Below are 24,482 nucleotides of genomic sequence, written 5' to 3'. Positions count from 1 at the left end.
CGTTTCCCTGCCTCTGCCCTCCACCCTCCCTGACTCTGTTCGTGAGCATCTCCATTCAGTGATCGAGGGTTTTGCTGCTGCAGATGATCCCCTTCACTTGGGTTGCACATGCCCACCAGCATGTGGACTGTATTGGACTGCAATGGATCCAGCCGTTCCTTCATGCCCTCCCTCAGCTGCTTCACCACCAGTGCCTGCACCTCGGGTGATAGCGGTTTGCCCCAGCCAGGAACATTGATCCCCTGGAACTTCTCCGTTTGGTTCTCCGGTTCCCTCACTACGGAGATCACCTGTGCTGAGGCTCTCGATGGCCTTGAGGAATGGTTTGAGGACCACCAAGATCTGGGAGATGGTATCCTACTCAGCTTTGTTAAGGGGGCTGCTAATCCCAGTCTCCCCAAGCATCTGATGGATGGTCTTTTGTTGCTCAACCAGCCTTACGAGCATTGGGTGTGTGGAGTTCCACCAAGTCTCCGCATCCTGCATGATTTTGTACTGCGGGTTGCTCAGCTCTGCTTCTTTGTCCTGCAGCATCTTGCTCCCCTTAATGGTGCGGTGGAAGTAGCCCACCACCTTCCTGCATTTTGAAATGAGTTTTGGTGGTACTGATGGCACCATCACTGGCAGCCCTGTCCCCCTCCAAGATGTCTCTGACTATAGGGTGGAACTTGTGTGCCACACAGCGGATGCCAGTGAAGTTGGCATCACGGACTGCCTTGACCATATTGGCCCCGTTGTTGGTGACTGAACCCATGGATGAGCTTGCCCTGCTGAAAAAGCCACCCCTGCACAATGCAGTTCATGGCCCCCATCATTTCTGTTGCTGTGTAGGATTCATCTCTCCCCTCCACTTAAAGGAGAGCCCACCAGTGGCCTGACTGTTCGCACCAGTGTCCTGTGAGGGAGAGGTAGGCATGATCTTCAGCCTGGCTACTCCAGATGTCTGAGGTGATGTGCAAGGCCACCTGTGGATCTGCCTTGTGTTGCTCCTCCCTCAAGTTCGGCAGTGCTGGCAGATAGCACATCTGGGTTCATCTGCCAGCTCAACATGACCCGACCCCACACTGCACTACCCCCTTGCTTCTGGGATGCAGGTGGGGATCCTGCCTTATCCCCCACCTCAGCAGGCAGAGGCACAACAGCAGGATGAGCTGACTCAGCTGAGCCACTTGCTTCCACAACCTCAACCTTCAAAGCTTCAGGTCTCCTCTGGAAGGCAGTAGGGGAACTTTCAGGGGTGTGGAGCACAAATTTGGATTCCTCCTCCTTCCCCAGAATTTCCTTGGCTATGTCACTAAGCTCCCCTGCTTCCAGATACAGCTCTTCCTCTGGCATTGGGAGGCTCATGCTGGGAGCTGAAATTGGGGTGGAGGGGACTGTCATGTTGGTGCTGGTGGCTGTTTCTGGTGTTAGTAGAGGTGGTGCAGGTGCAGGTGCCTCACCTCTTTGCTGCCACTAGCAGCAGAAGCTTCATGCCTGGTATGAAAGAGGGTGCATCTGAGTTTTGGGGTGGGGGAAAAGGGGGTGAAACTTACAGCTCTCCCTCTGCCCCATCTCACTCCCCTTCCAGAAGACCTGGCACCTGCCTTTCCAGCACACTTCATGTTTGGTGTGCTGGAAAGTGTGTGTATAATTTGTGTTTTGCTTTCCTGCTCAGTGATGGATGACACACTGCCAGGGAAAGCGTGCACAGCTTTCTTTTTGTTTGTGGTGGGGAAAAAGAAAGAAGAACAAATGAAAGGATTTTGGGGGAAGAATTAGTTGAAAGGGGTGAGCAAGTTGTAGCCAATCTTTTCCCACAAGGGTAAGTGGGAAAGAATTGGCTACAGCTTGGTAGCAAGAGACTACCGGTACCTACTGCTACCAAGCAAGCCTAGACCTTTCAGATGCTGTGTGCTGTACTGCTCACGCTGCGAGAGAGAAACAGCTGACAGAAAAGGCAGAGAGAGCTTGACACAGATCCTTATATGTTGTTTCTCTGTCCCTTCCCTAGAGCACTGTGATTGGGAGGGAACTCAAGGAAAGACCATAGTCACTAACCAGCTACAGATGTTAATATCAGAGCAGTCCTTCCTCCCCGCCTCCAAGTTCAACTTAGTTTCTGTTTGCCTGCAAGCTTGCCTCAGAAACTCTGAAACATTCCCAAAACCTTTTGGATGCTTTCATTTAGTTTCAGAGATGTTTTGGAGCTTTCCGTTTTGATTTGGGTTCGGTGATTAGGCTGCCAAAAAGGTATCAGGGTTGGTAGGATAAATGAATTCCAGCCAGCTACTGGCTACATAAGTCTGCCATTTGCAGCTTATGAGTTGCATGTGCAACCTTACTGGAAGATGCGTAAAGATAACACCATTCTAAGAACTCCAGTTAATCTAAGGTAAGAAATTTTTCTTTTAAAGAATTACTATGTAGGACTTGGAAGGAAAGTGATGAAGAGTCATGGGGGACCTGAACTTCCCGGATATCTGCTGGGAGGAGCAGTCAGCCAGGTCTGACCGCTCACGTAGGTTCTTAGAGTGCAGGACCTCCATCTAACCCAGGAGGTGCACAGCCCCATCAGGGGGGACGCCTTGTTGGACCTAGTGCTGGCCATGGGTGATGACCTGGTGAAGGGACTGCGGGTACTCGACCAGCTGGGCGACAGCGATCATCGCCTGCTGGAATTTACCATCCAGCGCAAGGTGGCAAAGGCCTGCAGCAAGGTAGCAGTCCTAGACTTTAGGAGGGCAGACTTCAACGAGCTAAGGAGGATTGTTGGGGATGCGCTGAGGTCCCAGAGGGGAGGGGAGCCAGATGTCCAAGGAGAGTGGTTGCTCCTTAAGGAGTCCATCCTCCAAGCCCAAAGGAAGCTAATCCCAACGAGGATCAAAGGGAGCAGGAGGGCACACAAGCCTCCATGGCTCACCAGAAGCATCCGGGAATGTCTCCTTGCTAAAAAGGAGGCATATGCTCAATGGAAAGAAGGAGTCATCACCAGGGATGACTATTCTGCAGTCGCTTGGGGATGTAGGGGGGCAGTTAGGAAGGCCAAGGCAGAGATGGAATTAGGACTAACTTCTCAGATTAAGGACAATAAGAAGTCCTTTTTTGAATACATAGGGGGCAAGAAGAAGGTCCCGGGTAACATGGGGCCCTTGCAGGATGCTTTGGGAAATATGGTCATCACACCAGATGACAAAGCTAACACGTTTAACAATTTCTTTGCCTCTGTCTTCCTAAGAAGGGACTAGAACAGCCACCTCCCTGCTGGCCCCCCTTCGGGCCCGAGGGGAGGCACACCTGGGCCAAAGGTCAGCAAGGAATTAGGGAGTTTCTGGAGGGGCTGGACGTATTCAAGTCAGCCGGCCTGGACGATCTCCACCCTAGAGTCCTAAAGGAATTGGCCGAGGTCATTGCAAGTCCCCTGGCACGGCTTTACGAGCACTCGTGGTGTTCTGGTGTGGTGCCGGAGGACTAGAAGACGGCCAACGTGGTTCCCATCTTCAAAAAGGGGAGGACCCAGGAAACTATAGGCCAGTTAGTCTTACCTCAATCCTAGGCAAGCTGTTTGAGAAAATTATGCTGGCACACATCCATGAGGGGCCAGCAGGGGACTGCATGCTTAGGGGCAGCCAACACGGGTTCATCAGTGGCAGGTCCTGTCAGACCAACCTGGTGGCCTTCTACAATCAGATTACCAGATCATTAGATGCAGGGGTAGCAGTGGACATAGTCTTCCTGGATTTCTGGAAGGCATTCAACGCTGTCTCTCACCCCATTCTCATTAAGAAACTGGGGGACTGTGGTGTCGATGGCCACACAGTCAATTGGATCGCCAACTGGCTGGAGGGCTGCACCTAGAGGGTGGTAGGGGATGGGTCCTTCTCAGCTTGGAAGGATGTGGGCAGTGGGGTTCCACAGGGCTCGGTCCTTGGGCCCTCACTGTTCAACATCTTCATCGGTGATTTGTATGAGGGGGTAAAAAGCACCCTGTTCAAATTTGCTGATGACACTAAGATGTGGGGGGATGTGGGCACACTAGAAGGAAGCATCAGGCTACAGTCGCCCACCCTTGTAACCTGTCTAGGTCTGACTGTGAATAGGATGGGATTCAACACAGACAAGTGCAAGGTGATGCACCGGGGGAGGAACAACTGGCACCATACCTACAGGTTGGGGAACTCCCCTCTTGTCAGCACGGAGGCGGAAAAGGATCTTGGAGTCATCATTGATTCCAAGATGAACATGGGCCGGCAGTGTGGGGAGGCAGTGAGGAAGGCCAACCGTACCCTGTCATGCATCCACAGATGCATCTCAAGAAGGTCCAAAGAGGTGATCCTCCCCCTCTGTGCGGCACTGGTCAGGCCGCAGCTGGAGTACTACGTCCAGTTCTGGGCGCCACACTTCAAGAGGGATGTCGACACCATCAAGAGGGTTCAGCGGAGGGCCACTCGCATGATCAGGGAACAGCAGGGCAGGCCCTATGAGGAGAGGCTATGGGACCTGAAGATGTTCAGCCTCCACAAGTGAAGGCTGAGGGGGGATCTAGTGGCCTGTTATAAACTAGTCAGGGGGGATCAGCAGGCATTGGGGGAGTCCCTGTTTCACCGAGCACTACCAGGAGTAACTAGAAATAACGGTCACAAGCTGGCAGACAGTAGATTTATGGTAGATATCAGGAGGCGCTACTTCACTGTCAGGGCGGCAAGGATCTAGAACCAACTTCCAAGAGAAGTGGTGCTGGCTGCTACCCTGGGGGTTTTTAAGAGGAGGTTGGATGAACATCTTGCTGGGGTCGTTTGACCCCAGTATCATTTCCTGCTATGGCAGGGGATTGGACTAGATGATCTACTCAGGTCCCTTCTGACCCTAGAAACTATGAAACTATGAATTGGAGCCTATCTTACTAATTTTTCTAAACATTACTATTAAAAAATTTTTTCTTGAGTTTGTAAGTGTTTTTGAAAATAAGTTTTCTAGAAGCACTTAGGTTTAAAATATTAGTTTTATCAGAATTATCTATCATAATTCGTTGTCCTGGTATAAATGGTATATAAAAGCACATCATTTCATTGTACATTTATGGGCATGAATTCTAAAAGTGAATATAAAAATCTGTGTACTTGGAGCTGAACTCCTTATAACAGGATGTCAAACTCATTCCAGGCCCTGGACTGAATCCAGACCTCAGTGGCTCCCCCTGTCCTGGATCCATGAGGCCACATTTGGACAGTAGTGTGGATCTTGAGGTGTTAGGCTGCATGGAGCCAACTTTGTGCAGCATGGAGGTGGGAGCTTGTGTCTACAAGGAGCTGGGGACATGGAGCTCTGGCCAGGCAGTCATGGAGCCAGGGGCATGTGGTGGCATGGAGCTGCATTCAGCCAGATCTCCATGTCATGCTCCTGGCTTCTTGTGGATGCATGTCCCTGGCTCCATCCTACATGAACGTGGCTCTGTACAGCTGCACATCCCTGGGCCCCTGCCTACCACATGGCCTTGGCGTGGCCAACTGGCCAGAGCTCTATGCCACTGGGCAGTGGCATAGAGCTGAGAACATGGTTTTATGGAGCCCTGTTCATAGAGCTGCATGTCCCTTGATCCCTAATGCTGCCCAGTGGTGCAGAGCTCTGGCTGGTTGGCAGTGTCAGGGGTCTGCAGCAGTACAGAGTAAAGGGGCGCTTTGGCAGTTCACTGTATTATCAGTGGGCTGGATGCAGTTGTTCTACAGGCTGTATATTTAATGGCCCCAGGGCAAGTCCAGACGAGTGTGCATGTGCCTCTTGCCCAGTCTCAAATCCGTTTGAGACTGGGCAAGAGACACGTGCGGGGAGAAAATCAGACCCCTGGATATCCAGGGGTCTAAAAATAACTAAGTTTAAAAAAGCGGGGCGGGAGGCAACCGGAGGCTGGGTCCTTCATGGAGACACTCTGGCTGCCAGAGCATCTCCATGGTTGGCTACTTGCCAGGTCAGCTTTTTGTACTTCTGGGGCCAGGACAAGGCAGCTGTTTATATTACTGGGAACAGCACAGGTGCTGGCCCCAGGCTCTGGCTGCAGATCCGGGTGGAACCTGGCAGGGATATTTTGCCTCAAGTGGCACAATTTGCTTCTCAACAAAGTGCATGTCCAAGCATGTGTGCTGAGGCAAAAAGCCCCAGCTCAGATTTGCACTGCTTATATTTGAGCTGCTGCAAGCGCATGTGTTTGCATGTGTGGATGTGCCCCTATTGTCTTATGTGACATCCCTAAACACTTCAGGTAATGCGTAGATTGCATATATTAATACCAGGTTGTAAACTGTATTTTTTTTAAACATTACATTTATAACATTTTTAGGAGTGATGAAATATCTTAGATTTTTACAGTGCTCCATAAAATCTATAATTTATTATACTAACCATTTATGGATGACCATCTAACAGCCTCCACAGAGAAAATACTAAATTTGACTGACTGTAATTTGTTCATCACACTCCGGAGAGTGATTTACTCTCTGAACAAAGATTTGGTTATTCCAGCATGCTATTTTACTTGTAATGTAACAAATAAAAACAAAAAGCAAAACAAACAAACAAACAAAAAAACCCATGGAATTTGTAAACTTTATTTAATTTAGTTTTAATACAAACAGTTGAAGCTATGTTCTATGTGGTTTTTCTACTCCGTGTTGAGTAGTGTTTCTTTCTGGATGAACCATAGGTTTGTTCAGAAAAGCAAAAAAAAATGATAACCTCAGACTTATCATTCAAGTACAAATGCTGCCAAGGCAAATCCTAATGTCTTGTTAGCTTTCATGTGAATGTTGTTTCCTGATTTTTGTTCACTTTTGTTTAGAAATCTGCATTTCATTTAGCTTTTTTTTTTGCTGTTGCTGTAATGTGTTGGGTTGCAGTGGCAGAGATTGTCAGGCTGCAGAGGTGCAAGTTTGAATGCTTCAGATTTGTGTTAAAAGCCTCCCTCAGTTGACCCAGCTAGATGTGAATTGGGTACCTGGTTATTTGGGTGAGGAGGGACAAGTGGCCAGATGTGATACTGGTCCTGTCACTCCTTTGTCTGGTCATGGCTATAGAAGCTGGTGTGCCTTAACTGCCTTATTTTTATGGGCTGATAGGTTCAGGTAGGTTTTTTTATGCTGTTGTATGTTCTATTTTTCAGTTACATTTATTATTTTAATTGTTTGAGGTTATGGTTAATTTGATTTCTCTTCCCTCACTCCTGAATGTGCAGTATATAATTAAGGCTATTATAGATTCAGAGTGTATTTAACCTGAATCTTTTTGGATGGTCAAGGTGAGTCCCTACCATGTTTATAGAGGCCCTCAAATTCTATCAGAATCTAGATTGAAACCTTTTGTAAATCTGATAAATATACAGGCTTTCATTTTCCCAGTAGAAAGTTCTACAGGAGCCTGGTTGGGGTTTTTTTCCCCCAGAACTACTGGTTTTGGTCTGAGAGAAACTATGTGAACTCTTTTTTTGTTTGTGGTTTGTACCAGGAGAGTGGCAATTCGTTTGGTAGACATGTAATGTAATGCTTTTACTTGGCTTTTGACAACACCAAACTTTCTTGCTAACTTTTCCCCATAATTTGGTAAAACTGATATGGAGCATTAAATAGATGCAAACCTCTACTCTGCCTTCTAGGTGGCAACAAATTCAGTTTTGCTTTTCAAATGCAAACTTACTCAATTTGGCCTCCCTTCAGCTGATTCCCTAGCTAGGCATATTGGAAACTGAAAATTAAATGGATAGTTCACTGTAATCTATTTTTAACTTTGCTAGAGTCCCTTGAGCTGTATAACACCTGCTCAAGAGTCTATACTACTTTTTTTCCAACTGGCTCCCTCACAGAAAATGATTTACATATAAAAGCTAAAGAAAAAGAGGCCACATAACTTCAGTGTCTGTGATACCGTGCCTTGGTTGCTTTCAAAAATATGTTTCTTTGTACAGACCATTAAGCTTTTCTCTGTTTGTTTCCTCCAGAGATCCACCAAGACTCATAGAATCATAGAAAATTAGGGTTGAGAGGGTCCTGGGAGGGCGCCAGGGGGTCAGCTAGTCCAACCTTCTGCTCAAATCAGTATCATCCCCAACTAGATCATAGCAACCAAGGTTTTGTCTAGCTGGGTCTTAAAAACCTCCAAAGATGGAGAGTCCACAAGTACTCTGGGTAACCTGTGCTAGTGTTTTACTACTTTCCTAGTGAAAGAGTTTTTCCTAATATCTAACATAAACTTCCTGCACTGCAGCTTGAGATCATTGCTCCTTGTTCTGGTAGACTCAAAAGTGTATGTGTACATACAGTGCCATATAGAGGTATCTGTGTTAGCTTTGGTGTAGAGGGCAGTATAGCCGTGTTAGTGTGGCACTCTGTCCTACATGTTAACGCAGGCGGAGTGCTGCACTAATGCAGCTGCACTGATACCTGAACTAGCTTGTGTGTTGTGCCATATAGGCATAGCCAGGTATCTCAGAGACTTTGGATAAAAATATGTTTATGTCTTTCATATTTTTGGAGTCATAAATACATGTAGTGATCGTTATGTCTCAAAGTGAGCCACCACAGTTCCAGGATTTATATTTGGTCAACCCTTCATTTCTATACTTTCTAGTTCCCTGTCTGCTGGGCAGGTGAAATAACACTTCTTCACTGTGCTTTTTTCTGCCAGATTACAAGGGATGGGATTTTCTGGTATTTTACCTTTAATCATCTTGGCAACTAAAATGTGTGCAAAATTGCATCTGGTCCACTGGGGTACCACCCTTTCTAGGGTGCTGCATAATATTAGTGCTGTTATGATTGCAGAAATGGTTCACAAGATAAATCCAGAGACTTCAAATAGGAATTCATAATGTTAAAAAGATTCCAGCCCATTTTGGTCTTTCTTAGTTCTTTGCAAGAAACAAATTGCTCTATTATTTTTCTGTAGTAAAAAAAAAAAAAAAAAAAGTTGACATATTCCAAGTGTGCCTTGAATTTCTGAGATGTGTCTTGAGTCTGGAAAGATTGAGAATCAGTATTCTAGATGCTGCATCAGATTTTTTTTAATGATTTTGCCCTCACATGCTTAATTATTTGGATCTCCTTCCCAGTAAATAGTTGTAGAATTTGCTTCTGGTGTCATTCAGAATTAAATTGACTTGCTTTTTTTTTAATTCACTACTGGCCTAGGCTCTCAATAGGAGTAAAAATAGACCAGACTGATTTTAATGTGGTTCAGTTTGGGAAGGTTCTGAGAAGTAGCAAAGGCAGTGGAGCTCTCTAGAAATTGGAAGAGAGCCCTCTGTTTAATTTTACATTCTCTTCATCTTTAAAAGTTATCTTTGCAACCACAGGAGGCATAAATTATTTTTTTAAGACAGCAGCCATCTAGGAGAACTTCCTATTTGCTGTTGTTGAGGAGTTTTCAGCCTCTGGAGATGCAGTGATGAGGCTTCTGATTTGACTTGGCGTCAGTATTTACCAAATTATTTTTAACACTTGGCTTTGTTAAAGCTTATAGAAATAATCTATTTTTAAAAGACAAATATTATCAAAGTTAAACATAGTTTTGAAAATGCTCTTGTAAATGAAAATAAGCAAGCATAACTGGCCTTGAAAAATCACAAATAGCGTGCTGAATATTTTCTAGTGATGTTTTGAAAACGAATTTATTTGGAGAGGAAAACAAATTTTGTTGCAGAACAACAGAGGAAGTTAAATGACTTCCTCACTTGTTTAGCTAATAAAACGATTGCCATGGAAACTGGAAATATGTTTCCATTTTCAAGGGCATGCTGCAAATGATAACTTGTTAAAATATTTCTGAAATCACATATTGAAACAGTAACTGTAAATAATAGGTGTGCATGTATGTATTATAGCAGGGATGGGCAGTTACTTGGGCTGGAGGGGCTGTGGGCCAGAGAAAATCCCTTGGCAGGCTGGACCCAGCCCATGGGCTGTATTTTACTCAACCATATATTTTAGAATTTTTAATGTTCAGTGATAAAATTGTTCATATAAATATGGTAAAATGCCCTTTTTAGTTCACTTGGACTTTAACATTTTAAAACCAGTCTAAGAAACTGAGAGCTTTGCAAATATATGCAATAATACACTCCTTTTGAGTGTATTTGTCTCTCTGGGTAGTTTGAGTTTGTGTCATAATATCAACCTGACACCTGCTGAAATATTATGTGGAGCAGGAATTTGGACATACATGTATTCTGCCAAAATGTGACTAGCACAACAAAAATGACTTATAGTACCATACCCACTTAAACGGTGCATTAATATAATTTGCCAGCTACTGCTTTGTACAGTTCTAGATGTCCTTGCAGGTGATGTCATTGGAACCTAAACCTTTCATCCACTCCATCTTCCACTTAAAAATATGGGAGCATATCTGTTTGAACTACAATAAGTAATAATATATTACTATTTACTGCAAATAAGTAATCCAAAAAAATCACATGAGCCACACAGGATCAGGTTCTGGAGGGAACCATTTTTTCTGTAGTGTTATAGTCATGGAAAAAATAGATATAAATTATAAGCCAAAATTTATACTGCAGCAGAGTTTTAAATGCCATACTGCTGGCAGCAATTGATTGAGTATAAATTTGAGTAAAGTTTGCTGGTTTCACAAGCAAAAGCTTGTGAAGATTCTTCCATTGCAGGCATTGCTTAACATGGGTTATTCTAAATGTGTTTTGTCCTTGTGGAACAATATACATATCTGATTTCAAACAGCGAACAAGTATAAAAATATAATTCTACATTTCCTTTAGGAAACTAAGCCCAGAGAGTTCACTGACCAAAGTAATCTTTTTCTGCAGCTGGCATGTCAAACACATGGGTTACCAGCAGGCCACTGGAAACTTTGTGATGGGGAGACATGGCTTGCTGCAGAATCCTGGGCCCTTGGACTCTGGTGGACATGGTGATTGGCAGTAGGAGGGCATGTGAGGGCTGATAGAGCCCTGGTTGACCTCTGGTTGCTTTGCCTGTTGCCACACTGCTGCCCCAGGTCATTTGCTGCCAGTCCTGTTCCTGCCTGATGTTGGAGCTGCCATTCCATGGCCCATGTCCTGTGCTGGAGCTAGAGCTGCTGTCGTGGCACAGGTCATGTGGCAGCAATAGCTTAGGCATTGGCACAAGGCATATGGTGACATCTGGAGCTCCCAGGCCAGAGCTGGTGCCACTGCTGCATGCCCTGAGTCAGAGCTGGAACTGCCACCACTGTGTACCACGTTGGAGTCCTGTGGTTGAGATCCAGCCCTGGCACAAGGCAAGTTTGATGCCTCTGTCTTATAGCTTGTGGTTGATATTGAGTAGAAATGTGAGTGAGTGTCTAGCAATAATTTAGTAGAGGTCCTCTATGCAGGTGTATTAACAGCATTCTGCTACAGTAGTAGGACCATTATATTTTACCTAGTTTCCTCTGCTATGTAACCCTATGACAAACTTTTTAGTTTAAAGATAAGTTTGTAATTTAAGGTTACCAAATGCTAATCCAAGGAGCATGTACATTAGTAATAACCATCTATGGTTAACCGTATAATTATGATGCCAATCTTTAATGAATATTCTCAAACTGGGTGTTAAATAACATTTAGACTTAATTCTGACTCTATTCTGGAATGATATTCCAGTCAAGACCTGACTATTATATCTATTCATAAAAAACAGATCTGTCTCATTAGGAACCACTGTGGCTAGCATTGCTTTAATATTAATCAGGCTTCTGGTGAGCAAACAGTACTCTATTTTATAGCTATACACATTTCACAGAAAGACAGGTATTTTACAATTTTTCATTTGATCAGACAACACACAGAAGTCCTTAATCCTCCTTTCTTTACTTGGTATCTGTGATACATTTACCTTCTTTAGGAAACAGGAAACTGTTTATATTTGTAAGTCCCTCTTTATTTACATAAGTAAATTACCTAAACCTAGATCACTGTCTCAAGATAATGTTTAAATCTTATGGGCTAATAAGTAGCTAACTTAAAAAGGAAGACTAAAAAATAAATTTAGGAAAAATTGTACAGGCAAAAAATTTCAGTGAGACCCATGTTACACTTGAGGTTAAAATTGTAGTTAACCATAGGAGGTTTCATAGTTTTTTTAGGGGCCGGAAGGAACTTTATAGATCATTGGGTCCAGCTCCCCTGCACCTGGGGGCAAGACTGCTGGGGTTAGATGACCCCAGCAAGATAAGCATCAAGATACTTTTTGAAGATAGCCAGGGTGGGTGACTTTACCACATCTGGGGGGAGCCTGTTCCAAAACCCTGGTACTCGACTTGTAAAGAAGTATTTTCTTATGTCTAATCTGAAGTGATCTTCAGTTAGGTTGTGCCTGTTGTTTCTAGTCATCCTCTGGGGGGCCTTGGTGAATAGTTGTTCTCCCAGGCCCTGATGTATTCTCCGTATATACTTACAGGCTGCCACCAAGTCCCCTCTAAGTCTTCTCTTCTCCAGGCTGAAAAGTCTCAAGTCTTTCAACTTCCCCTCATACGACCTGGTCTGTAGGCCTCTAAGCATGTGTATGGCCCTCCTTTGGACTCCCTCAAGCTTCTCCAAATCCTTCTTGAAGTGCAGTGCCCAGGACTGGATGCAGTACTTCAGCTGCAGTTTCACCAAGGCCAAGTAGAATGGGAAGATGACAGCTTTAGCCTTGGTCGAGATGCCTCGATAGATGCATGCTTGTGTTTGATTAGCGCTGCCAGCTGCAGCATTGCATTGGTGGCTCATGTTCATTTTGTTGTTTGTCATGGCATGCTGGTCTTGTTCACTTGTGGTGCTGGCTGGCATAGCACTGCTGAACCTGTAAGTGTGTTGTGGATTATTTCTCTCCAGATGGAGCACTTCGCATTTCTCTGTATTAAATAACATCAGGTTGAGGTCTGTCTGTCTTGCAGGCCTGTCCAGGTTGATCTGTAATGCTATTCTGTCCTGGCGCGCGATCACATTCCCCCATAGCTTGGCGGTGTTGATAAACGTTGCCAGTCTGCATTTAATACCTGAATCCAAATTGTTGATGAATGTGCTGAATAGCACTGGTCCAAGTACTGAGACCTGAGGGATGCCACCGGCCACTTCCTGCCATGATGACTCAGTCCCGTTATTACTCAGGTTATTTCTGTATTTTATTTTTCTGAGTGCATAATGTGCATTGATCTAGCAGTTATTCAAATTCATTGTTAGCGAGTAGTTTTGTGTGTGTGGTAACCTTAAAAAAAATTTTTAATCTTGAATAACATAAATGTTGCATGGAAGGTAGCAGAGGGTGAGAATGTGGGGTGAAGTAGGCTTAGAAATGAAAATGTAGCTTTTTGAAAAGCATGAGAGTTATGAGGTTGTCAGGGAAGAGGGGACAACTGGTATTGGTGAAGAGAATAGGAGTTGGGAATGGGCATAAGTAGAGGTGTGCCAATATATGGGTCCGTATTGTATCAACACTGATGAAAAGAAAATTGACATTATTGGGAATCGGCTTTTTTGTCTGATGTGGCCTATAATGTCACTGATTAAATGCTGCTTGCATGTGCACAGCTGCAGCATGCACAAGGCCAGGAATGCAGCCCAGTAGTGTGGAGAGCAGAGTCCAGCTGTAAGTCTGTTGGGGGGAAGGGGTGGGAGGAGGAAAGGGGCATGGAGGGGATGCAGATTGAGGCCCCCATGGTGAGGAAGGGAGTGAGGCTGAGGCAGGGGCAGGTGCTGCCCAGCTGGGGCCAGGCATGGGACAGAGCTGCGGCTTGTTAGGGGTGGGAGGTGGCTCTTGCTGCTACATGAACCGCTGGGGGTGGCACATGCCCCTTGGATCTGTACTGGGGGTGAGTGCAGGCTGCCTGGTGCAGCCTGGGAGAGCCCTGGGCTCTTCCCAGCGGAGGGGCTGGGCCAGGGCTGTGCTTGGGAGTGGGCAGTGGTGGTGCTGGGAAGGGGGGCTAAAGGGTGGGCTACAGCCACCCCAAAATTTGACATAGTCCCCCACTAGCCCTGGCCTCAGCCTGCAGTGGCAGCTCACCCTTGCCGTGTGCAGATCTGGGGGGCATGTGCCCCCCATACTTTCTCCAGGGTTATGCACAATGGTGAGAGCCACCCTGCCCTCTGGACAAGCTGCTTGCAGCGCTGTCCCATACCCTGTGCAGCCCTAGCTGGGCAGCACCTGTCTGTGCCCCAGCCCCACTCCCTTCCTTACTGCAGGGGCCTCAGTCTGCCCCCTCTGTCCCTTCCTTTTCTCCCCACCTCCCCAAACAGACTTACCAGCTGCCGGGCTTGCGTATCAGTAGTCAGATAGGTATCAGTCAATATGGCTCATTAATTATCGGCCCAAAAGATCTGTATTGGTGCACCTGAATGTTACATGAAAGATAAATGTTCTTGGGATGTTACGTTGGTGCAGCAGAATGTTACATGGAAGATGAAAAGGCTTTGAAGAAGGAGTGTAAGCATGACATTTTTTGAAGGTGGTAGGACAGACACGGATGGTGGCAGGAGGATTGTGGTTTGGGTTATCCCATGCCTTTAAGAGGAGTATTTACTTGATGATATTGATTATAGAAAGAATAGTTTGTACTAGGGTTGTCAAACTTAGTTGATCTCTGAGCTGAATACAACTTTGGGACTGGTGGGTGCAGCATTAACTTCCACAGATGCCTGAGCTATTGTGTTGGGTCAGGGAGTCATGGGGGATAACATGGCCATTTCTTGGATAACAGCCATTTCTTGTGCCACTGAGAAGAAAAGTGCATGGTTGTTGATAGTGTGCTCTTCCCAGACCCTTCATATGTTACTGTGCTTGGTTTGTAAGCTCTTCTGGGCACCTAATGTGGGGAAACAACATGTGCTTTTGTTGGGTCTTCAGTATAAAGGTACTATGCCTTTAGGAATTTTACTATATTTTGATACAAGTATCATTTTTTTAAAATCTCATATTATTTAGGGGGGGAGGAGGGAGAGAAAAAGAAGTGTTAAATCTTACTGTTTTCCTAATTAAAAATTCTAACATCTTTTTTTTTTTTTTCAGGATTCTGAGCAACAATAAAATAACAGAGTTGAAGAATGATTCCTTTACTGGATTAAGCCTTCTTGAAAGATTGTAAGCCCTACTTTTAAAATAATTTTCATTTACTTGATGTTTTAAAATATCACATTAATGCATATAAATAGTTATAGTTGAATAATTTATGTATGTAATTATTCCCAATGAAATTTAAATTAACATTGTCCGTTGCTAGAGGAGGAGTTTTACAAAAGCAATTTTGTGAGACCATGTTAAAAAAAATTCTGTGGATGTCAGCCAGCCCAGTGCTTCATAGAAAATGACTAGAAAATTCATGACTGCCTAGTTATAGTGTCATTCTGAGCCAGTGTTGGGGCATAGTCTCTGGGAAGCTGTTTAGACTACAATGATGTCACACTGAGTTTGCCCTATTGTTCTTTCCACTGGCATTTATAGTCAGAAAGGACAAAAAGGCAAAAGCTGGCAAAGAAGAATGTGCTTGGGAAAAGGTATGGTTCTTCGTAGCATAAAGGGGAGGAGAAATTAATTCCTTTTTACAGGGGAGGCAAATGAGAAAGAAGGTCTGCTTGGGAGCTTCCTTTTGCAGCCTGAAATTCCCCTTTTCCCTTGAGGTTCAGTATCATCTTGTGCGTGGTAGCTGTTTTACAAAGCTCCCGTGTTTGCAATCCACTGTACATGTTTTTTTTATGGCAATAAAATAAGAGTAGCCTTCAGCAATAAAGGGGTAAGGGAGGAACTACTTGTCTAGATAAGAGGAAGCATCTTAGCTCTTTTTTAAGTGCACTGCCCCCGTGGGCAGTGCCAGTACATGCATAATGATGATCAATTAGGTAGCAGACCAGGGCTGGTAGGGTACAGGTGAAATGTTACAAGAACAGTGATTTTTTTCCAGGCTAATTGACTCAAAGTAGCTGGTACCATTTTCTTTTTACCTAGGAAGAATTCTGTAGGATTGTTGGCTTTAGGTAAATTTAGAAATACCTTGTGCAGCCTTCATGCAGATTACAAAAATATTGCAAAGGGAGCAGAAGGAAGATTGAATGTGTGGTACTCCTCAGACCAACCAGAGGAGCTGACTGTCCTCAACAAGTTCAGAGAAACTGCTGAGCGTGCCTAGACAACAGAAATTGTGGAAAGGGTCGTTTATCAGAAAAGAGTTCCTTATGCCTTGAATTAATAGAGGAGTCTTGTAAAAAATTTCCAGCAAGTGCTAGCACTGATTTGGCTCCTACAGTGTTAGCAATGTTAGGAGCTGTAATGTAAAAGACTTGCTGGTTGCTGACAGCATGATAACCATTTTGTCATATAACTGCTCAGAAGGGTTCCAAATTATAGTATTTATAGCTCCTGGCCTGTGTATACTAGGATTTCAAATACCACTGGAATATTTTGAGCTCTTGCAAAATTTCTCTAACTTAAACTAAATTTTAGAAAAGTACCAGAGAAGAATTCTATTCAATTATCTACAAAGTAATTGGTTGCTCATCTACAAACAACTTTTGGTGCCTTATAGGTGAACTGACTGTAGACTGGAAAATCCAAATAGAGAAGCAAACATCTGGAGAAATGAAAGTTAACTTCAAAAGTGAAAACTGCCTGATTTAATAAGGAAAAACAAGCAAAGATGAAATCCTAGTTTTACTGAAAGCAATAGCAAAACTCTTTGTACTTAAGGGGGACCAAAATTTTAACCTAAATGTCACAGCTGCCAGAACATTGCTTCTGATGCCTTTAGCCTGGAAGAGAAGTCTAACCCAACAGTCTGGATATTTGATTTAACTTATTAAAAGGGGACAGTTGCACACAAAATAGAAAATGACAGTGTTATAAAAAATATATAAGCAAGAAAAAGCTTAGCAGACAACAGCTATGGTTATATTTTTTAATTTGTAATATTGAAGGTATACATTTTGCTAGCCCAGTAATCGTATGACTGTTAACCTTATTCTTCTCGTTTGTTGCCTTTATGTTATACTTACTTTGGATCTTTCCTTAGTGTACCCTTTGGACTTGCAGGCAAGTTTGTCTGTCTTTGTGCTTGGTCAGAGGTTGATGGTGCAAACCCTGACCCTGACTGTGTTGCATTATATTCATTGTAATTGCAATTGTAAATTAGTGGTGGGTAAACAAACAGTCAGTTATGATAGCTTATCACTTTCTACAAAGTGATGTGACTAACATCTGTCACATCTATTTCCCATATAATTCCCTCCCCAGGGAAGAACTATATAGGCAGTAGAATGTTTTGTTCTGGAAGGAGTTTGTTGGTACTGGTACTGTTCTTTTTCTTTGAGATGTGTGTTTTAGCAAAGGTGAGTGAGAAGTTCATTTTATTTTTGGAATACAAGTTTGTGAGGTCATTTGTTTCTGTGAGAGTTTGTACCACAGTTTTTGTTGCCTCCCAAGTAAGATCTACTTCTCTAGCTTTATCTGCATTGTAAAAAATGCCATTATCTCTGAGAAGCAGTGTTATTCACCACATCCCAGTCTTCATTGTAGAGCTTGGGAAGCTTTCTTAGATGCTTTGGGCCCAGGAGATAGGGGTAGGCAACATTTTTGCCCAGAGTGACAAAAAAACTGCAATGTAAGGTGCTGCCGGCATGCAGAAAAACCCAAAACTGGGTTGGGGGCACATGGCAGGATGCACTATATATTAGTATAATTAATAATTATAAATGTTGCTTTTTTACAGTAAAATATATTAAACCTGGTGACAGTAAATACAACTTCATATACTACCCTTGTTGTGTATTTTTTTTTTGCTAAGCATGCTGTGATGAGAGAGAGAAAAAAGAGAGAAAGATGGGAAGAGAAAGAAATAGGAGAAGAGAGAGAAAAAAGAAAGGGAGAAAGAAAGAGGTGAGAGAGGAGAACCACTTGCCATGGTGGTGGGGGCTGTAGCTGCTACAGAGGCCCCAGAGCATCAACTTAACCCCCACCCCCAAAAAAAAAAAAAAAACCAATTTCCTCTGCATACCTCCTTTTGTGCTGAAGCAAATGTCTTCACATGCCAGTAATTGACGCAAATGCCAGGCCAGGTTGCCTATCTCTGGTCTGACAGATGGTTATTAACTAAACATTGCCAAAAGCCATTACCAATTTTCAAACAGGAAGGAGTCTTATGTCTAGGTTAGGGATGGTGATTGTTTGAAGCTTGCACCCAAATTCTAGTCTTAAGTTCATTAGAATAAAAACAAAAATTAGAGTAGTCTTCCTTCCCATGAAAACAGACAGGTGAACAAACTGATTTATAGAGGTTATGGTTTTCCATAAAAATTGCACACTTGGGCTGAATTTTGCTTGATTTAATTCTTCTCTCCTCAAAACGACTTTGAGGTTAAATTATTTTTATAGCGTCTCTTTTGAAAGGAAAAGAATGAATAATTTCAGTAAGTATTGCTCATATTTTCAGATTTTAAAATAAGTAATTAGGAAGGTATAACAAAGTAATAATAGATAATATACCATACTATGTTGTGTTGCTATACATCAGTGGTCCTCAAACTCATTAGACTTAAGGCACCCCTTGGAAAATGCCACCTCTTAATTTTCACTCATTTTTTGCCTACAGAAAAATAGCAGAATAATTCTTCTGTTACTGCTATAGATTCTGATATAGATTATACACATGAATAGTTACACTTTATAAAGTTAGTTTTTTCTTTCTAATGAAATTTTCTAACAAATTATAATTTAGTGTAAGCATGAATTATTTCTGTTCAAAGACTCTTTTAATACCTTTTGGGCATGTCTACATATGCTGATTTAAGGTGCTTTAGCCCAATTTAAGGCACATTAAGGACATGCGTCTATATGTGCACACCCTTAATGCTCTTTAAAAATGGTGATTTTAGGCTATTCACACCTAAATTTGATACCTGCAAAATTTAGGCATGAATAGCTGAAGTGCATTAACACACATGTAGATATGTTAAGGTTTGTTAACACTGTGTGCATTAAGCCCCACCTCAGTCTGCACATATCACGTTAATGTGCTTTAATGCATGCATGTGTAGATGTGAGCATAAATCATCTGCGTGTACATTAAGCTAATGTACATTAAATTTAGGCATGCCTAAATGCATGTGCAAACATGCCATTTGTTTTATTTTATTGCAAGATGGACAAGTTTTCTTCTACCTTCCTCCAATCTGTGCAGTTAACTTGATATAGAAATTACAATTGTGTCATGAAAAGGAATAATATGTTGAGTAAATTTCAAATACTTTATAGTTGCCTTTGCCGCTGTAAGAGTGGCATTAGTTGTAGTTGACCCATAAGCAGCTCTGGTTGTGGATTACCACCATACATTTGGCAGGCTGGAGCCTGAGGAGTGGGAGGGGGCATTGCCCATTCTGAGTCTGGGTGGTGGGACCCATGCTGCAGCTGGGAGTCAGGCAGTGCTGTGGCAAAGAAAAGCAGTGGTGGGGGGGGTAGTAGGGGCCTCATACAGGTATTCAGTTTCTTCTGGGAGAGTTGGGATGGGGGGCAAGAGTGAGCATGTTTCTTCATATTTAACAGAGTATTCTGAGGTGCATTATAGTTGACCTGGGAGTATGCTTGAGGCAGGGATCAAACAGGGCAGAGATGAAGTTTATCGTTGAAATAAAGTTCAGACACAATCCACACGTTGGAAGAGCAGGGAGGCATCAGTAGGCAACCTTAACCTTAACCTTACAAAGGTTATTTGCCATTCATGCTTCTCAGAGCCAGACACAGAATGTGTGTTTCCCTGGAATTTTCTAGCTGTAACCACACATCATTCTGTGATTGTAATATATCATTCTTACAGTTATTGTAAACAATTTTGGGGCAAGGTGATTCTTTAGTTGGTGCAGATGCATTTTATTGTACAGCACTGTGTATGTTTACATTGCTTAAGAATTAATTAAGTTTGTGAGGATATTTCCCATTCTGTCTTCCGTATCCATATCGTTCTGCAGAGAGGAAGAAATACAGGCAGTTAAAATAATTGGACATTTAAAAAATACTCTTGTACTTTTGTGTTTTGTTTATTTATTTGTAAACCTTTTCACACTCTTTCAGATTAGGGAATCTTGCCTTCATTTACCTGAATTATAAAGGTAGTATTTCACCATTATGTTTTAAATGGTCTCCTTATCAGGGGGCTTCCAGCATCTTGATCTGTTGTACATATGCAGTTTCATAATGTATTGTTATGCTTGCTGTTTCATTCTTACTGCAGTAAAAGATGAATAAGTATTTCTACCATAAACCATACTTTAGAAGCTTGTAATCTGACCACAAACTCTTTCCCTTGGTTAAAACCATATAAAAATTCCAAGTTAAATTTGAGGGGTGAAAATTGGTCAACTTACTTTAGTTGAGGCAAGTTCATTCAAATACATTCTTACTATATATTGCTTAGAAAAGGCTGTGTTTTAAAAATACTCTATCTCAGGTCAAAACTTAAGTGTGCTCACAAGTCCTTGTGTTTGCACGGGAAAAACTTGTCTCTTGAGTGAAAATATATCTGCCATCTATGGGAGATCCACACACCAGAATGGAAGTAGACTACAGGGTGGAATTTCTGTCAGTCAGCCTTTACTCAGCAGCTAATAGACATCAGGATGTCCATCTACATGTCTCACCAAACACCAGTATCAAAAAGTGATAACCCTAGATCCTGGTTGCGAGTGCTAGATTCATTTTAATGGCAATACTCAGAAGGATTTTTGTTTCTTCCTTGCCATTGCCACAAGGTCCCTTCCCTATTTAAAATTAAATTACCTGACTTGGGGGCTAATCTATCATTTACTCAGATCTTGGGACGTTATAATTGCTAGACTAGCATTTGAGTAGAAACGAAGAAACACAAAAAAGAATAGTACAGTAATTATTTTTTTACTATTTTAAATAAAATTGAATTGTGACTACATAATTTGAAACAGACTAGGTACCTCCTAAATGTGTGCTTTACTATGGAGTAGACTGATTAGCTCTGCAATAAAATGTCACAGTCTACACATGCCTGGTCAGCCCAGCCAGTGGGAGGCCAGCTCCTCTGCCGCTGCCACCCCAGAGCCTGGGACTGATTTTGATTTCCAGCCCCTTCCCTCCTTTTCCCCACCCTTCCCTGTGCTCCCAGGGCTGCTGTGCCCCGGTTCAAATTGCTGTGGTCCTGAGGGTGCACATGTAGACACTGGGTCCAGGAGCAGTTGTCTCCAGCTCGACGTGCCCCAGAATTCATTGCATCATGTTAATTTTACATGTAGATGCACCCATTGTTCTGCTGCTGTAATCTAAACCACAGTAAACTGAAGATTGTAACATTTCCTGTTATATCATATCTTTACTTTATTTTTATTAATTTTATTGCTCCAGCATATATATTCTTTAATGCATAATCAATAGTTACAGTCACCTACCCATACTTCCAATAATCACTTAGAAGTGAAGACCAAATAAATGTTTAAAATAATATGGTTTATTTAGAAGTTACGTTTATTTGCGGAGCACATTTCATTTGCTTCTAAGTTTACTCTGTCTTTCGATGTTTGGGGAAGCTGAAGAGAAAAGTACAATGGTAATAAGCTGTTCAGGAAGTTGTAAAACATTAAAGGAAACCCTATTATTGTTCCGGGATTGGTTTGGGTAGGGGCCAGCAAGCTCCAATAGCGTATAAAAATATTTTTTTTTCCTTTTAAAAACAAAAGCTTGCTTCTGTCAGTTAATGAGACTGAGTGAGCTCCAAAACTGCTCTAAATATTTAACTCTGCAAGTAGTTTAGGAAAATATTTAGCTAATTATTAACATAGGGAACAAGAAGATCTCTAAGCCATAAAAATAGCTATTGTACAAAAATAGTTACTGAGTTTCTTTGGTCTTACCTTTTAATTTAATAGTCCATTCAGTAAAATGTATTACAATTATCTACTTATTTGTAGACCCACACCTATTATGCACTTCCTTCTCTACTTATCCTATCCCTGTTTCTTATTTTCTCTCATGTTTGTACCCCATTGTTGCACTCTTTCATGCAACTCCCATTGTCTACATTTTAATCTGTTAAATAATCAGCAATAAATAGTTAAATTAGAAATTAAAACATCGTTGGGCTTTAGACTTAATACCCCAGCACCCCACACCTTCATGTAGGAACATATGCTGACCTGTGCTTAAGACAGAGGCACATAGTGGTGTGGGACTCAGGAAGTTCCTGGGGCCCCACACCCTCATGCCAGGACCCATGATGACCCTTACCTTTGCCTAAAGCATAGTTCAGTGCAGATTGAGGCAAGGAGGTGCAGGGTGCTGGGAATTCCTTGGGTCCTGTGCTGCCTTTTGCCAAAACCTGTACCAACCCATGTTTTACATGGAGGCACAGATCAGTGGGTCCTGGTGTGCATTCACAGGGCACAAGAGATTCCCTGGATCCCTGCTGACCTGGGGCTTCATGTAAAGCCTTGGTTGGCATGTGTCCCAACAAGGAGGCACAGGATGCTCGGTCTGGGAATTCTCAGTGTCTAAACTGGATCCCACTGACCCATGTTTCACATGGAGGCACGGGGCAACAAGAGACAGGGGAATACCCAGGCTAAGGGAATACGCTGCCCATTGTCCTGCATTGGGCAATGTGTGTTTCACCCCGAAAAATAGATCATCTGTAGTGGGACACATCCATCCACAGGTTGGTTTATTTCAGTTGGCAGTGTCTGTTTTTACCTTTAGTTCTATTTGATGCCCTTCAGTTCTGCCTGATGTCCTATCTGCTGAAAGTACATGCCCTTCTGCCTGAAAGTATTTTGATTTTACAAGGATAAAGGAGGTTGGAGGGAACTGTGGGAGGTCATCTAGTCCAACCCCCTGCTCAAAGCAGGTCCATCCCCAACTAGATCATCCCAGCCAAGGCTTGGTCTTGAAAACCTCCAAGGTTGGAGATTCCACAACCTCTCTAGGTAACCTGTTCCAGTGTTTTATTACTCTCCTAGTGAGAGAGTTTTTCTTAATTTCTAACCTAAAGTTGTCCTATATTTTTTGCATAAGGCCACCAACATCTGTAATGGTTTCAGCATTGCCTTAGCTAAATTATGTTTTGTAAAATTTAAGATACTTTTCACATAAAATATAGGGCAGTGCTTCTCAACTTTTGCTGTCTGAGCACCGTTTCCTCGCTTTCTTGAATGTGGCAGTATCTCTGGTGCTTTCTTTAGTTTGTCTTTCAGTGGCTTTGTGTAATATAAGCCCCAACAGATGCTTCTCAGAGTTGTTTGTGAATATTGGTCCATTCAGGACATAGCTCTAGAAGTACTCTGATTTATTTTACCTTAGTGTTTGTGGATAGGGTAAGAACTGAAAGTATATGATGGAAGACTAAAAGTTAAAATTTTACTATAACAAAAAGGCAGGCGTATTTGGGTATGGGGTTTTCTAAAGCTTGTTAACTCTTCATTGAATTTAACATAATCATGCGTTTCTCAAAAAAACTGAAAGATCCCTCATTAATTTGATTAATCTTGCTCCTTTTTTTGATTGATATTTTTATGTACTGCATGTTTATATACACTGCATTTGCATAATGATTTATTAGACTTTTTCAGTATTTTGTGTGTAGTAGTTATCCCTTAGAGAAAAAATGTCAGTTACCTAGGGGATACTTTAAATAATGACATTACTTTACCTCAGTTTTTGTAAAACGTTAGATTTTTCACTAGTAGTGTGTATAGTACCTCACATACTGAGGTTACCGTATCTGTATTTAAGGGAAAAGCAGCAAATGTGTAGGTGTTGCTTTTGTAACAAACATCACATTGTTTAGGTGTTGCCTTTGTAACATTACATTGTTAGTTAACTCATACTTTATTGTAGAACTGTTTCTGATATTTAGGCTGAACAGTCAATTACTGTAAGAGCAAGTGAGCCAAAGCTTCAGGTACCAGCAGCATGACTTTAGCAGTTGTTTAAAAATAAAAATAGCAAGTTACCAGGATTCTTTATTAAGTAATGACTGACTATAACTGTGACTGACAGGGCTTCCCTCAAACCACCACCAAGCCATTGGTTTCTGATACCCCATCAGTTGCTGGTGCTGCTTCTGTTGCAGCCCTACTGAGGAGGAGCTGGGGAGAGGGGGGAACTTTGGAATAGGGGGAATTAAGGAGACATGACAAGACCTCTACCTATGTTAAATTTGTCATGGGAAAGATTCCCACAGTAAAGGAGTTGCTGTTCAAAATAAGCAATTTTTTTGTTATGGCTTGCCATTTTTGTGATGCATCAGACATTTTTATAGTGTGACAAAGTGTAAATGTGTTGGCATGCATTTTTTGTCCTGCTAAAACAGCATATGTAGTGTGATAAATGTAATGTGCATTTAGGGCCTAATTTGGTAGTAATTGCTTTTTAAGTGTGAGAGAGAACTTGTGTTGAATAATAATAGAAAGAGAGCGACCATTATTAAAAGAAAAAGATGATGCTGTTACAGTTTATTTAGCCTGTGTTATAAAAGAGCACCACATGTCCTAA

At 42.5% G+C, this 24,482-nt stretch overlaps 1 protein-coding gene across 2 annotated transcripts in view; it reads left to right on the top strand.

Moving 5' to 3' along the window:
- The window catches only part of ADGRA3 (adhesion G protein-coupled receptor A3), a 121,834-nt gene that overhangs the window by 23,597 nt on the left and 73,755 nt on the right, over nucleotides 1-24,482 (top strand). For both annotated transcript variants that reach the window (XM_090035707.1, XM_090035706.1), the window contains exon 2: nucleotides 15,000-15,071. In XM_090035707.1, the coding sequence (XP_089891833.1) occupies nucleotides 15,000-15,071 (72 nt within the window). The remainder of the gene's footprint in view (nucleotides 1-14,999; nucleotides 15,072-24,482) is intronic.

This window comes from Crocodylus siamensis, chromosome 2, assembly GCF_052110815.1.
Source record: "Crocodylus siamensis isolate JL-2025a chromosome 2, ASM5211081v1, whole genome shotgun sequence".
Lineage (NCBI taxonomy): Eukaryota > Metazoa > Chordata > Crocodylia > Crocodylidae > Crocodylus > Crocodylus siamensis.
The sequence above is the reverse complement of the archived record's forward strand: the minus strand, read 5'-3'. Positions and strand labels throughout refer to the sequence as shown.